Source organism: Symsagittifera roscoffensis, chromosome 4 (genome assembly GCF_963678635.1).
Source record: "Symsagittifera roscoffensis chromosome 4, txSymRosc1.1, whole genome shotgun sequence".
NCBI lineage: Eukaryota > Metazoa > Xenacoelomorpha > Acoela > Convolutidae > Symsagittifera > Symsagittifera roscoffensis.
Genome location: NC_087065.1, coordinates 4808231 through 4821444, shown reverse-complemented (window position 1 = coordinate 4821444; position 13214 = coordinate 4808231). Strand labels below are relative to the sequence as shown.

General features: G+C 38.7%; 1 protein-coding gene across 1 annotated transcript in view; it reads right to left on the bottom strand.

The window, feature by feature from the left end:
• Positions 1 to 12060: 12060 nt before the first annotated feature.
• The window catches only part of LOC134844030 (uncharacterized protein C6orf163 homolog), a 52939-nt gene continuing 51785 nt past the window's right edge, over positions 12061 to 13214 (bottom strand). The window contains exon 7 of the mRNA XM_063860484.1: positions 12061 to 12448. Coding sequence (XP_063716554.1) covers positions 12188 to 12448 — 261 coding nt within the window. The 3' untranslated portion in view covers positions 12061 to 12187. The remainder of the gene's footprint in view (positions 12449 to 13214) is intronic.

Below are 13214 nucleotides of genomic sequence, written 5' to 3'. Positions count from 1 at the left end.
CCAATCTTGTGAGACTAAAACTTAATTCAACCTTTTTAATAAATCTTAACCTTAGCGTAGTTACCTTAGTCTTTTATTTAGTCTTAAGTAAAAACCTACAACCAATTTTAGAAATTCTAACCCGACCTGTCTTAAACTAGTCTTAGTTTAAGTTCAACCGACACTTAATTGTAGACGGTTTATCCTAGTTTTTTAACATGGCGCAGTCAAACGAGTCGAACCTACGATGACTAGAGTTTTTTGGAACAACACATCGAGTGAAAGCCAACACGACTGGGAAAGGTGGTCGGAAAAGTTCCAACTAACTATCATCGCGAAAGATTCCGTGGACATTGAAGATGTAATCAACCCACCGGTAAAAACCCCGAATTAGCATACCCAATGGCAGAACCAGCGGAACCATCCGATGATCAAGCCCGTCGGGCGGAAAAAGAAGAACGACACCGAATAGCTATCCAAAATTACAACAAAGAAATGAGAAGGAGGAAGGCAGAAGACAATGCAAAATTCAACGGACTTCAAATCGGAGATATTGACAAGAAGTTAAAGTCACAATTATACCTGGCTCTGGGAAGAGAAGGACAGAAATGTTTCTCACATAAAAATCCTGGGAAAAGAATACTGGATATTAACTTTGCTGAATTCTGGGAATTACTCAAAATTACTTTCACGGTCACTACAAATCTAACGTACGAAAGATTTAAATTCTTTGGTCGGAGACAGAAAGAGAACGAATCTTTAAAGAAGTTCCATGAAATACTATCCGAGTTATCAAAAAACTGTAAATTGGGGAAGATAGAGCCTGAGTTAGTCAGAGACATCTTCATTACAAACATGCGAAACGTTGAAACACAAAAAAAAATATGCATCGAATACCTGACTCCAGAAAACGTACTATCTTATGTACTAGTCCACAAGAAAGGTACTAAAATTCATCAACAGTACCTAAAAATCCCTACCTATAATGCGGTACAGAGACCACAATACATCAAAATTGAACCGACCCTAAATATCGTCGAAAACAATAAGTGCCGCAACTGTGGTCAGCAGTTCAAGAAAGGACACCTAACTTCATGCCCAGCTAGAGACAGGAACTAAGGCCACTTTGCAAAACACTGCAGGAGTTCAGCAAAAACCCAAACAAACATAGTAGAAAAAAACCAAACACCCCAGGAAAACGAAAACACCAGGGCTAACCCGCAGTAAAATCCTGAATTCGAAGGTAACTTAGATGACTTCCTAGTTCTAGCAGTGGATACGGATACCCAGATAAATGCTGTCGAAGACAAGATCGAACGCGGAGTGAGAATCGTATTTAACCACGAAGGTTTAGAACTAAAAAAGACGTTGATGGTATCTCTGGGAAATTTCAATCCTCACTGCACGGAAATACAGATTGACTCAGCAACTCCAGTCTCATTCATGAAAAAAGACTTACTTCACGAACTAAAGATACGAGATAGATTTTTAAAACTGGAACCCGTGGACGATTAACAAAGAAAGCGTACCAAGGCTTCGGGAGCACAATAAACATCATTGGAAGAGTTCGGGTGAGAATTCGATCAAAGAGTTGGGGCGCTAGTGATCAGAAACTATTCATTACCGAAAGTGCAGAAAGAAATCTCCTCGGAAACGACATATTACCAAACCTGGGAATAGTAGTACTCCAGAAACAACCTCCACCCAACGGGCCAGAGATACGGAGAATTCAGAAAGGATCACCCATCGGGATAGACGTCAATCAAATAAGATTTGCATCGGACAAAAAACCTGAACAAAACCAAGATACACCATCACAAAGTGAGTTTAAAGCATACATAACAAGACAATTTTCAGACCTCATAAAAAGATCCGGTAGATCAAAGAATTTTATCGTTAACACTTATTTTAACGAACCAATAAAGCCAATACAGGTAAAGGGGAAACGCATTCCAATTCATCTTCTCCCTAAAGTTAAACTATGTATTGACCAACTACTAAGAGATGACCACATCGAAAAACTGTCTAGATGCTCTGAAGATTGTTTCATCTCCCCTATCGTAATAACAGCCAAAAGAGACGAATCAATTAAACTAGCATTAAACTCAAAATTACTGAACAAACAGATATTTCGCAATAGATATCAAATGCCAAATCTATTCGAATTAATTGATAACGTTGCGGTTACGATTAGCGGCCACGACGAAAAAAAACTTTTGGTTCTCATCGATCGATCTAAAGTACGCATATAGCCAAATACCACTTTCAAGAAAAGCAAGTAACCAATGTAATTTCAACATCATGGGGGGAGAAGTAACAGGCTCTTACCGTTTTAAAACCGGATTCTATGGACTAGGCGATATGAGTAATGAATTTCAACGCATAATGGACCGTCTGACAGAAAAACTACCTAACATTCATTGTTACCCTGACGACATCTTAATTGCTACCGTGGGTAGAGGACGAACACAAACAACTAGTTATCAGCGTTTTAAAAACGCTAGACGACGAAGAATTAGCCATAAAATGGGAAAAATGCACATTCTTGACACATAACATAGAATGGTTGGGATTTAAAATTGATGCAAAAGGGACGACACCACTAATACATAAATCTGACGCTATCAGAAACCTGAAAGAACCAAGCTGTATCACAGACATAAAATCACTAATGGGATCTATTCACATATTCAACAAGTTTATACCAAATTTGGCGTCTTTATCGGCACCTTTTAGAGAACTAATGCAGAAAAACAAACCATTCAAGTGATCCACAGTGCACGTCGAGGCGTTTGAAAAAGTTAAGAATGAAATTTGTAACACGGTAACGAATCATCACTTTAATGTAAAACTGAATACCCGAGTGAAATGCAACGCATCTCAATTGGGACTGGGCGCGTCCATCGAACAAGACCATCGGGGGAATTGGAAAACCGTAGCGTTTGCTAGCAGATTTTTAAATGTTGCCGAATTAAAATACAGCACCAGTGAACTTGAATTGCTGGGTCTAGTGTGGGCATTGGATCATTTTAAAATCTATCTACTGGGCAAACAATTCTCCATTCTAACAGACCACAAAGCCATAATAGGAGCACTGAGAGACGACAAATATACTAAAACGGCTCAATCACGTCTCACCCGTTGGGCAGACAAATTACTACCGTTCGACTTTACCGTCGAACATTTACCGGGTAAAGACATGGGTTTTGTTGATTACCTATCCCGACACCCATCGGGCAAACCCGTACCGGTCTCACTCGACGACGAAAAGTTTGTTATCGCCTCGGTAAATCAAATTAGTACACTCCTAGGTTTTGATCATCTGATGCCGAGAAATTCGTGGCCGCAAATAAGAAATAAATTCTCCCAACATTTCTTAGCACATGACGTCATACACTGCAATACGATTGGCCAGTCGACAGATCATATGACCTGCCAAGAAATAGAACGTGAGAAACGAATTGCGAACGCCGCTGAAACTTTCCAAGCTATAGTTAACTACTCTAATATTTCAGTGTGCCAAAATTCTCACTCGCGAACGGAAGATTGTGACTCATCCTGCAAAATCAACTATTTTTTTTACAAAATACAACTCACTGAAAGATATGGCCGAACAACTAGAACTTACTGAACAGACAGAACTCTCTAAAGCTGAAAACATGGATACTCGAACACCAAGTACTAGCAACCCGTCGGATAATCCCTTAGAAAGATCACCCAGTAAGAAGAAAACAGTCAAAATTAACATATTTAAATTCTCTTGGCCAGAAATATTCGATTCGAAATTTATGTCTTTTTTATCAAAACAAGATCTAGTACTGAAAAAAAACCATTAAAGCAATTGAGGAAGACCGCAAACAAGATATTTTACAATTGGCAAATTACTATAAACCGTTTATGGATAATTTACACGTCAGCGGAGGATGTTTTTATTTGGACAATCGACTAGTTATCCCGGCATGTTTGAGATCGACAATGCTCCACCGATTACACGAATCCCACCCAGGCCAGTTTGCAATGAAAAGTCTGGCAACCCAATACATCTTCATTACAAACATGCGAAACGTGGAAATACAAAAAAAATTATGCATCGAATACCTGACTCCAGAAAACGTACTATCTTATGTACTAGTCCACGAGAAAGGTACTAAAATTCATCAACAGTACCTAAAAATCCCTACCTATAATGCGGTACAGAGACCACAATACATCAAAATTGAACCGACCCTAAATATCGTCGAAAACAATAAGTGCCGCAACTGTAGTCAGCAGTTCAAGAAAGGACACCTAACTTCATGCCCAGCTAGAGACAGGAACTAAGGCCACTTTGCAAAACACTGCAGGAGTTCAGCAAAAACCCAAACAAACATAGTAGAAAAAAACCAAACACCCCAGGAAAACGAAAACACCAGGGCTAACCCGCAGTAAAATCCTGAATACGAAGGTAACTTAGATGACTTCCTAGTTCTAGCAGTGGATACGGATACCCAGATAAATGCTGTCGAAGACAAGATCGAACGCCGAGTGAGAATCGTATTTAACCACGAAGGTTTAGAACTAAAAAAGACGTTGATGGTATCTCTGGGAAATTTCAATCCTCACTGCACGGAAATACAGATTGACTCAGCAACTCCAGTCTCATTCATGAAAAAAGACTTACTTCACGAACTAAAGATACGAGATAGATTTTTAAAACTAGAACCCGTGGACGAATTAACAAAGAAAGCGTACCAAGGCTTCGGGAGCACAAAAAACATCATTGGAAGAGTTCGGGTGAGAATTCGATCAAAGAGTTGGGGCGCTAGTGATCAGAAACTATTCATTACCGAAAGTGCAGAAAGAAATCTCCTCGGAAACGACATATTACCAAACCTGGGAATAGTAGTACTCCAGAAACAACCTCCACCCAACGGGCCAGAGATACGGAGAATTCGGAAAAGATCACCCATCGGGATAGACGTCAATCAAATAAGATTTGCATCGGAAAAAAACCTGAACAAAACCACGATACACCATCACAAAGTGAGTTTAAAGCATACATAACAAGACAATTTTCAGACCTCATAAAAAGATCCGGTAGTTCAAAGAATTTTATCGTTAACACTTATTTTAACGAACCAATAAAAACAATACAGGTAAAGGGGAAACGCATTCCAATTCATCTTCTCCCTAAAGTTAAACTATGTATTGACCAACTACTAAGAGATGGCCAAATCGAAAAACTGTCTAGATGCTCTGAAGATTGTTTCATCTCCCCTATCGTAATAACAGCCAAAAGAGACGAATCAATTAAACTAGCATTAAACTCAAAATTACTGAACAAACAGATATTTCGCAATAGATATCAAATGCCAAATCTATTCGAATTAATTGATAACGTTGCGGTTACGATTAGCGGCCACGACGAAAAAAACACTTTTGGTTCTCATCGATCGATCTAAAGTACGCATATAGCCAAATACCACTTTCAAGAAAAGCAAGTAACCAATGTAATTTCAACATCATGGGGGGAGAAGTAACAGGCTCTTACCGTTTTAAAACCGGATTCTATGGACTAGGCGATATGACTAATGAATTTCAACGCATAATGGACCGTCTGACAGAAAAACTACCTAACATTCATTGTTACCCTGACGAAATCTTAATTGCTACCGTGGGTAGAGGACGAACACAAAAAACTAGTTATCAACGTTTTAAAAACGCTAGACGACGAAGGATTAGCCATAAAATGGGAAAAATGCACATTCTTGACTCATAACATAGAATGGTTGGGATTTAAAATCGATGCAAAAGGGACGACACCACTAATACATAAATCTGACGCTATCAGAAACTTGAAAGAACCAAGCTGTATCACAGACATAAGATCACTAATGGGATCTATTCACATATTCAACAAGTTTATACCAACTTTGGCGTCTTTATCGGCACCTTTCAGAGAACTAATGCAGAAAAACAAACCACTCAAGTGGTCCACAGTGCACGTCGAGGCGTTTGAAAAAGTTAAGAATGAAATTTGTAACACGGTAACGAATCATCACTTTGATGTAAAACTGAATACCCGAGTAAAATGCGACGCATCTCAATTGGGACTGGGCGCGTCCATCGAACAAGACCATCGGGAGAATTGGAAAACCGTAGCGTTTGCTAGCAGATTTTTAAATGTTGCCGAGTTAAAATACAGCACCAGTGAACTTGAATTGCTGGGTCTAGTGTGGGCATTGGATCATTTTAAAAACTATCTACTGGGCAAACAATTCTCAATTCTAACAGACCACAAAGCCTTAATAGGAGCACTGAGAGACGACAAAAATACTACAACGGCTCAACCTTGTCTCACCCGTTGGGCAGACAAATTACTACCGTTCGACTTTACCGTCGAACATTTACCGGGTAAGGACATGGGTTTTGTTGATTACCTATCCCGACACCTATCGGGCAAACCCGTACCGGTCTCACTCGACGATGAAAAGTTTGTTATCGCCTCGGTAAATCAAATTAGTACACTCCTAGGTTTTGATCATCTGATGCCGAGAAATTCGTGGCCGCAAATAAGAAATAAATTCTCCCAACATTTCTTAGCACATGACGTCATACACTGCAATACGATTGGCCAGTCGACAGATCATATGACCTGCCAAGAAATAGAACGTGAGAAACGAATTGCGAACGCCGCTGAAACTTTCCAAGCTATAGTTAACTACTCTAATATTTCAGTGTGCCAAAATTCTCACTCGCGAACGGAAGATTGTGACTCATCCTGCAAAATCAACTATTTTTTTACAAACTACAACTCACTGAAAGATATGGCCGAACAACTAGAACTTACTGAACAGACAGAACTCTCTAAAACTGAAAACATGGATACTCGAACACCAAGTACTAGCAACGCGTCGGATAATCCCTTAAAAAGATCACCCAGTAAGAAGAAAACAGTCAAATTTAACATATTTAAATTCTCTTGGCCAGAAATATTCGATTCAAAATTTATGTCTTTTTTATCAAAACAAGATCTAGTACTGAAAAAAATAATTAAAGCAATTGAGGAAGACCGCAAACAAGATATTTTACAATTGGCAAATTACTATAAACCGTTTATGGATAATTTACACGTCAGCGGAGGATGTTTTTATTTGGACAATCGACTAGTTATCACGGCATGTTTGAGATCGACAATGCTTCACCGATTACACGAAGCCCACCCAGGCCAGTTTGCAATGAAAAGTCTGGCAACCCAATACATCTGGTGGCCAAAAATTTATTGCGAGATTCAAGTCCACGGCGAAAACTGTATCGAGTTCGTTAAAGCTGGTAAAAATCTGAAACCTCTTTCAAACCATAATACCCTCGGGAAACTCCCAACGGTCGAAGAACCAAACCAAGAAATGGAATTAGATTTCGCCGGACCGTTACCACTAGTATGGGAATGAAAAAAAATGCATATTGGTATGCGTGGACAGATTTTCAAAGTTCCCTTCTGCTCAAATAACATCCAGCGCATCGGCAAAATCTATCATAAACTTTCTTAGCAAATACATAGCTCTACATGGGATACCTAGAACTATCAGAACAGATCAGGGATCTGGTTTTATCTCCAAAGTAGTGAGAGAATTTTGCCACGAACATAACATAAAGGTTATATTTAGCCCAGTGGGTGACCATAGAGCCACAGTATTAGTCGAACGCTTAATTAGAACCATTAAGGAAAGGCTCTTGACCGCCCGAAACCATCTCTAGAATCTGCATTACTGAAGATAATAAAATGCCTAAGAACGGTAACACAACAGTCGCTTAATTGCTCTCCCTTCAAAGCACACTTTGGTAGATCCCTAAATACTATCTGGCATAATTTAGTCAAGTCACCATCCTCAGATAACCTTGATTAGAACAAAACCTTGTTATGCATAGATAAGGGTCAAAAACTCATGAGTCGAGAAAGAAGAAACGACTGGGACGCCCCCGACTATATTGAGGACGGAGATCTGGACGAGAACTCATCATCTTCAGATGAGATTGCTAATGCTGTGAGATATGTCCCTACCAGTGCTGGGTCTCCAGTGAAAGTGCTCTCCCGCGCAGAAAAAAGAGATGCCTTGGGCATAAAAAACTCAGTGCTGAACAACCCGCCGGGTAAGACCACTATATATAGAAAAGTTCAGGATAGATCGAAGAGTGAACCATTCTATAAAGAACTCAAGGAGGAAATTGTAAGAGAGTCAGACCACACAATTACTCTAAAAAATGGAAAAATAATACGTAAATCTGATTTTGTCATCAAAAGACAACCAGATCTAAAGAAACCGAGCCCGAGAAAGAAAAACCAATTAGTCAAATTCTATGCAACAAAGGGCCTGAGGAAGACCACGAGACCTCAAAGAAACGTCGGTTTCAAAAGTTCAAGAGCGACTCAAAAGAAAAGAAACCTCCAGGCTAAATTTGAAGAACTCGATATTGCGAGGCGGAACGCGGCGATGAATAGTTCTCGAGAGACACTCCATAGAGAGGAGGAAGAGCAACGAAAAAGATTGAGATTCCCGTTCGGCCTCAAAAGTGACCACGAGTCAAGCCCGCTGGGCAAACCCGACCATCTAAGAATTGGTGAAACGAAAACAGAGCGACGAAAAACAGAAAACTCATCAGACGACAACGCCAGCGACCTAATTTCACTAAAGGAATTAAAGACCAAAACTGTAACTGTTCCAGAAAAGTCACCAGAATACCTATCACCAGATCAAACAGATCTTAAAGCCGAAATCACGGAACAGACCGAACCGAAAATAGAAAGGACAGAAGTTCCGCTGATCGATCTTGACTCCGAAGACAATAATACAACATCTCATCTAAATCCACCACTAATTTTCCTGGACAGCCATGAAAAAGCAGACAAAAGTAACCAAGAACTGCCAATTTCTCCTAAAAATCCTAGTACAGAGCAAACTGAAAAGATTGCCGACCCGACCAAAATCGCGGAAACAGAGAAACAACAACTAGATGTTACTTCTACCAAGACAACAGCGAAATTGTCCGGCACTGCGAAGAGAAAAGCTTCTTCACCGGTGAAATCACCGCCCTCCAAAAAATTGCCCGGTATTTACGAACGACATAACACCAGACCCATGCGAGTTAGACAGCCCCCAACAATGTTGGGCGAGAGAGTGTTTACTAGTGTAGTAGACATATCGGATGAGAATTTAGACACCCCAACACTTCATCGATTTCATACCCCACCATACTACCCAACAATCGAGGCAACCTCTATCGAAATGGAGAGTCATCAAATTGATGTGGTAGACTTAACAACCCCAACATCACCGTCGACACCGGATCCAACGACAGTGGATTTGCTAGAAGAAAGTTTTGGATATTCGAGCGGTACATCTAACCCAAGTGGTAACCCACGCAAGAAGGTTAAATTCAGCCCCAAGATCCACACTACTTGATTCCACCCATCGGGCCTACCCTCCGCAACAACGAAGTCAGTATCTAACCCAATTGTTCTTGATCCAGACTGGCTAAACTCTCCTTCTATCATTTCGGCGATGGAACTCTTAGGACGGCCAATGACGCTCGATGAACTGAGAAGATGGACGATTAATCGAGCCGCAAACCGGGACGCAGTTTAGATCCGCTGAAGTATAGCAATCTTGTCATTAAAACTCAAACTTTCAGAAATCTCTCAATCAATAACTCTTTAAACTTAGTATATTTTTTTTGTTGTTGCTTCTGACCTATGTTGCTTAACATTACGATGCAGTTATAGCTACAAATTCATCTCACTACCGGCCTAATACGCCACAATTGGACTATCTCGAGCTACCCTAAATTGTAACATGAGTCATAAAATAGTACATTTATTCATTTACCAACCTTATCTCACCCATTGGGCGCTACCGCGGGATAAACTCACGTTCATTTGGGTGCTATCACCTTGCCTACTGATTCCTATTACGGGGCTTTTTTTTCCCGACCAGCGTACCCACTTCGCCATTCCCGAGTCCGAACAATTTTGTGCGCAACGAAAAGCATATATTTTAGTTAATTTATCTCAGCCATCAGGTGCTAATGTGGAATAATCTTATAATTGAACTTCTTCCAGGTGATTTTGGCAATTTTTGAGAGTTTTGGGAAACAGTTGCTATCTTAGAACTTTTCTTATAAGAAAATTGTAAGCTAGCGGAAATCTCCTTCAAATCTTTCTTTATCACTCACTTGAATTTCTCAATTTTTCTCTAGTATCATGCCATTATCATGCCATTTTCTCTAGTATCACCTTCTCTAGTATCATGCCATTATCATGCTATTATCTCGCCCTTCGGCCTTTTGTGTGGGGTTTTCCCGACCAGTGTACGCACCATCTATCCCGTGTCCGAACATTCCTTTTGTGTGGTGAAAGTACAGTATAACCAATTTTTTTGCGGGGAATGTCAAAGGTGATACTTTATGACCAACATTATAACCTCTATACCAACATTATAACCTCTAACTTATATTAAGCTCTAACCTATGACCATGCTAATTTTAAAATACCTGCCAAAAGCGCAACGGCTTTTGGTACATCGAGAGAGATTGTTCATTGTCTACTTTTTGATATGCAACCAATCTAGTGAGACTAAATCTTAATTCAACCTTTTTATTATCTCTTAACCTTAGCGTAGTTACCTTAGTCTTTTATTTAGTCTTAAATAAAAGCCTACAACCAATTGTAGAAATTCTAACCCGACCTGTCTTAAACTAGTCTTAGTTTAAGTTCAACCGACACTAACTTGTAGACGGTTTATCCTAATTTTTTAACAGAAATATCAAAAACGAAATTGTTTTTTAAAAAACACTCAGAGTAAAAAATTTTTAATTTTTTTTTCAAAAGCTAATAATTTTATCAGCGTGAAAGAGTTCAGATTTTTAAATTTAGCCCAAAAAAGAGTCATTTTTTGACCTCATTAAACTTTTTAGCTCCAAAATTGAGCGCATTAATTATGCTTTATTTTTCCTCAAATGATACGTCATGTTATCCTAGTAAACGCCGCACTCAATATAAGGCAATAAAATAATTATTTCTTAACTTTCGGGATTTTTCGTAACTCATATGTAACAAAAAATGTCATGATTAACGTTCTTTTTTTTGCATCAGTAAATTTTGCTCTTAATACTCTTAAAGGTAGCATCTTGAATTAAAAAATGAGAAATTCAAATGAGTGATAAGGAAAGATTTGAAGGAGATTTCTGCTAGCTTACAATTTTCTTATAAGAAAAGTTCTAAGATAGCAACTGTTTCCCAAAACTCTCAAAAACTGCCAAAATCACCTGGAAGACAAAAATTATTGTAGAAAATTTCAGTTTTTTTTCAAAATTATGCATGTAAAACATTTAGATAGTGATTATAATGTATGCATTTCGAACAAAAATTTCGAAACAAAGTTTTTAATTTTAAAAGAAAATCTATTTATACGGGTTTAGTCGCTCAAAATTATTTTGGATACAATACAAAATCAACTTTGACGAGTCATTTCATATAGCTTGGGGCGTGTTGTTGTATGTGATGTTCAAATAATGATCTACTAATTTTCTGAATTCCAGCGAAGTAATAACTCTCTTAAGTTAGTAGTTTCTTCAGTATTCTCATGTACTGAAACAAAAGTGTGGAATACGAGTTTCTGTGAATGTGCTTTCCGACAGCGGAGTACTTTTAAATTGGATATAAGGGAATTTTTGAAAATAAAAAAAAAATTGAAAGATTATTGTAGGAAAAGTTATTATCTTATAACTTTCTTCTAAGAAAAGTAACTATTTTACAACTTTCATAAGAGAATAATTCCCTATCTTGTTACATTCTTAGAGTCTAAATTTGTATGAAATTGTAAGATTATTTTTAAAAAAGTGCGATTTTTGGTCAACCCGGGGTCGTTTAACCCAAATTTGTGGGCACTTTTTCACCAATTGAATAAAGATTGCCAGAACTCTTGAGCGGATCAAGGGGGAGATTAGACTCCCTTACCAGACAAAACCCCTCAACCCAGCCCCTCCCCACCTACATGCTATATCCGCTACTGCATAAAAGCTTGTTCAAAAACAAACATTTGGGCTGCATTATGCTTTAATTTTTAACAATTAATTTACATAAAATAGGGTATTTGCCGGTGTATTTTTGAACCTGAGCACAAGAAAAAACAGTATTGTTGCTGTTATTGTTGTTAATGGTTTGAGATTGAAGTTAGCGGTCTGTGCCCTCTATGACCGGAGTAACATCTGGAATGTATGGCCTCGTTCCCCTCTTGTCCACTAAGTGTTCATTCTCCCCCGGCACGAAGTGACTCACACTGTCCACGAAGTACTGCAGCCGCAACTTCTGTTCATTCAACTCCCCCATCAGCTCCACCCTCTCCCCCTCCAGTCTGCTGATGACGTCATCCCTCTCTTTGATCTCGATTTCTCTCTTCTCAACTTCAGCCTCCACCTCCATCAGTTTCTGTGTCTGAAACAAGAATATGACTCTAAACTGAGACATTGTCCTCCTCCCCCTGGGAAAAATACTTCGACATTGTCCTCCCCCTGGGAAAAAATATTGCAACATTGTCCTCCCCCTGCGAAAAAATACTGCGACATTGTCCTTCCCCAGGGAAAAAATACTACGACGTTGTCCTCCCCCAGAGATCAAACTTGCACAAAGAATAGACAAGATAACAAACACTGCCTTTTATCGTCGATCATAGCAAGCTTTTCGGTTTAAGAAATCTTGCAAAACGATCGGGTTTTTTTTGGCTGTACCTCCCCCCATACACACAAACAAACGATGAAAAATGAAATTAATGCGTTTTTAATTGTCGTTTTGTTCGTGTTTTGAGCGCATTTCCCAGTTGATTCAACGCTCGGGGTATCAGTTAAGCATTCTAAGTAAAATTGATCCATTTTGTAGAAAAAATTTTGCTTTTATTATTCAAGGGGAGGGGTATAAGTGAAAAAACGCAATTGATCAAACACTATAAAAAATTAAAATTTGAGTTTTCAACTTTTTAGTTAAAAATAAAGTTTGGGTTTTCAATTTTTTCTACAAAATTTATTTAAACTTAAAATTTCTACAAAAAGTTTAGTTTTTCTACAAAATTAATTTACTTAAAATTTCTACAAAAAATTTAGTTAATTTATCCCCCCCCCCCCTCACAAGCAAACACCAAATTTTACTTTTTACGCCTCTTTATCTATTAATAAGAGCCAATTGCTTGCCTCCGTTCATTTTGAAG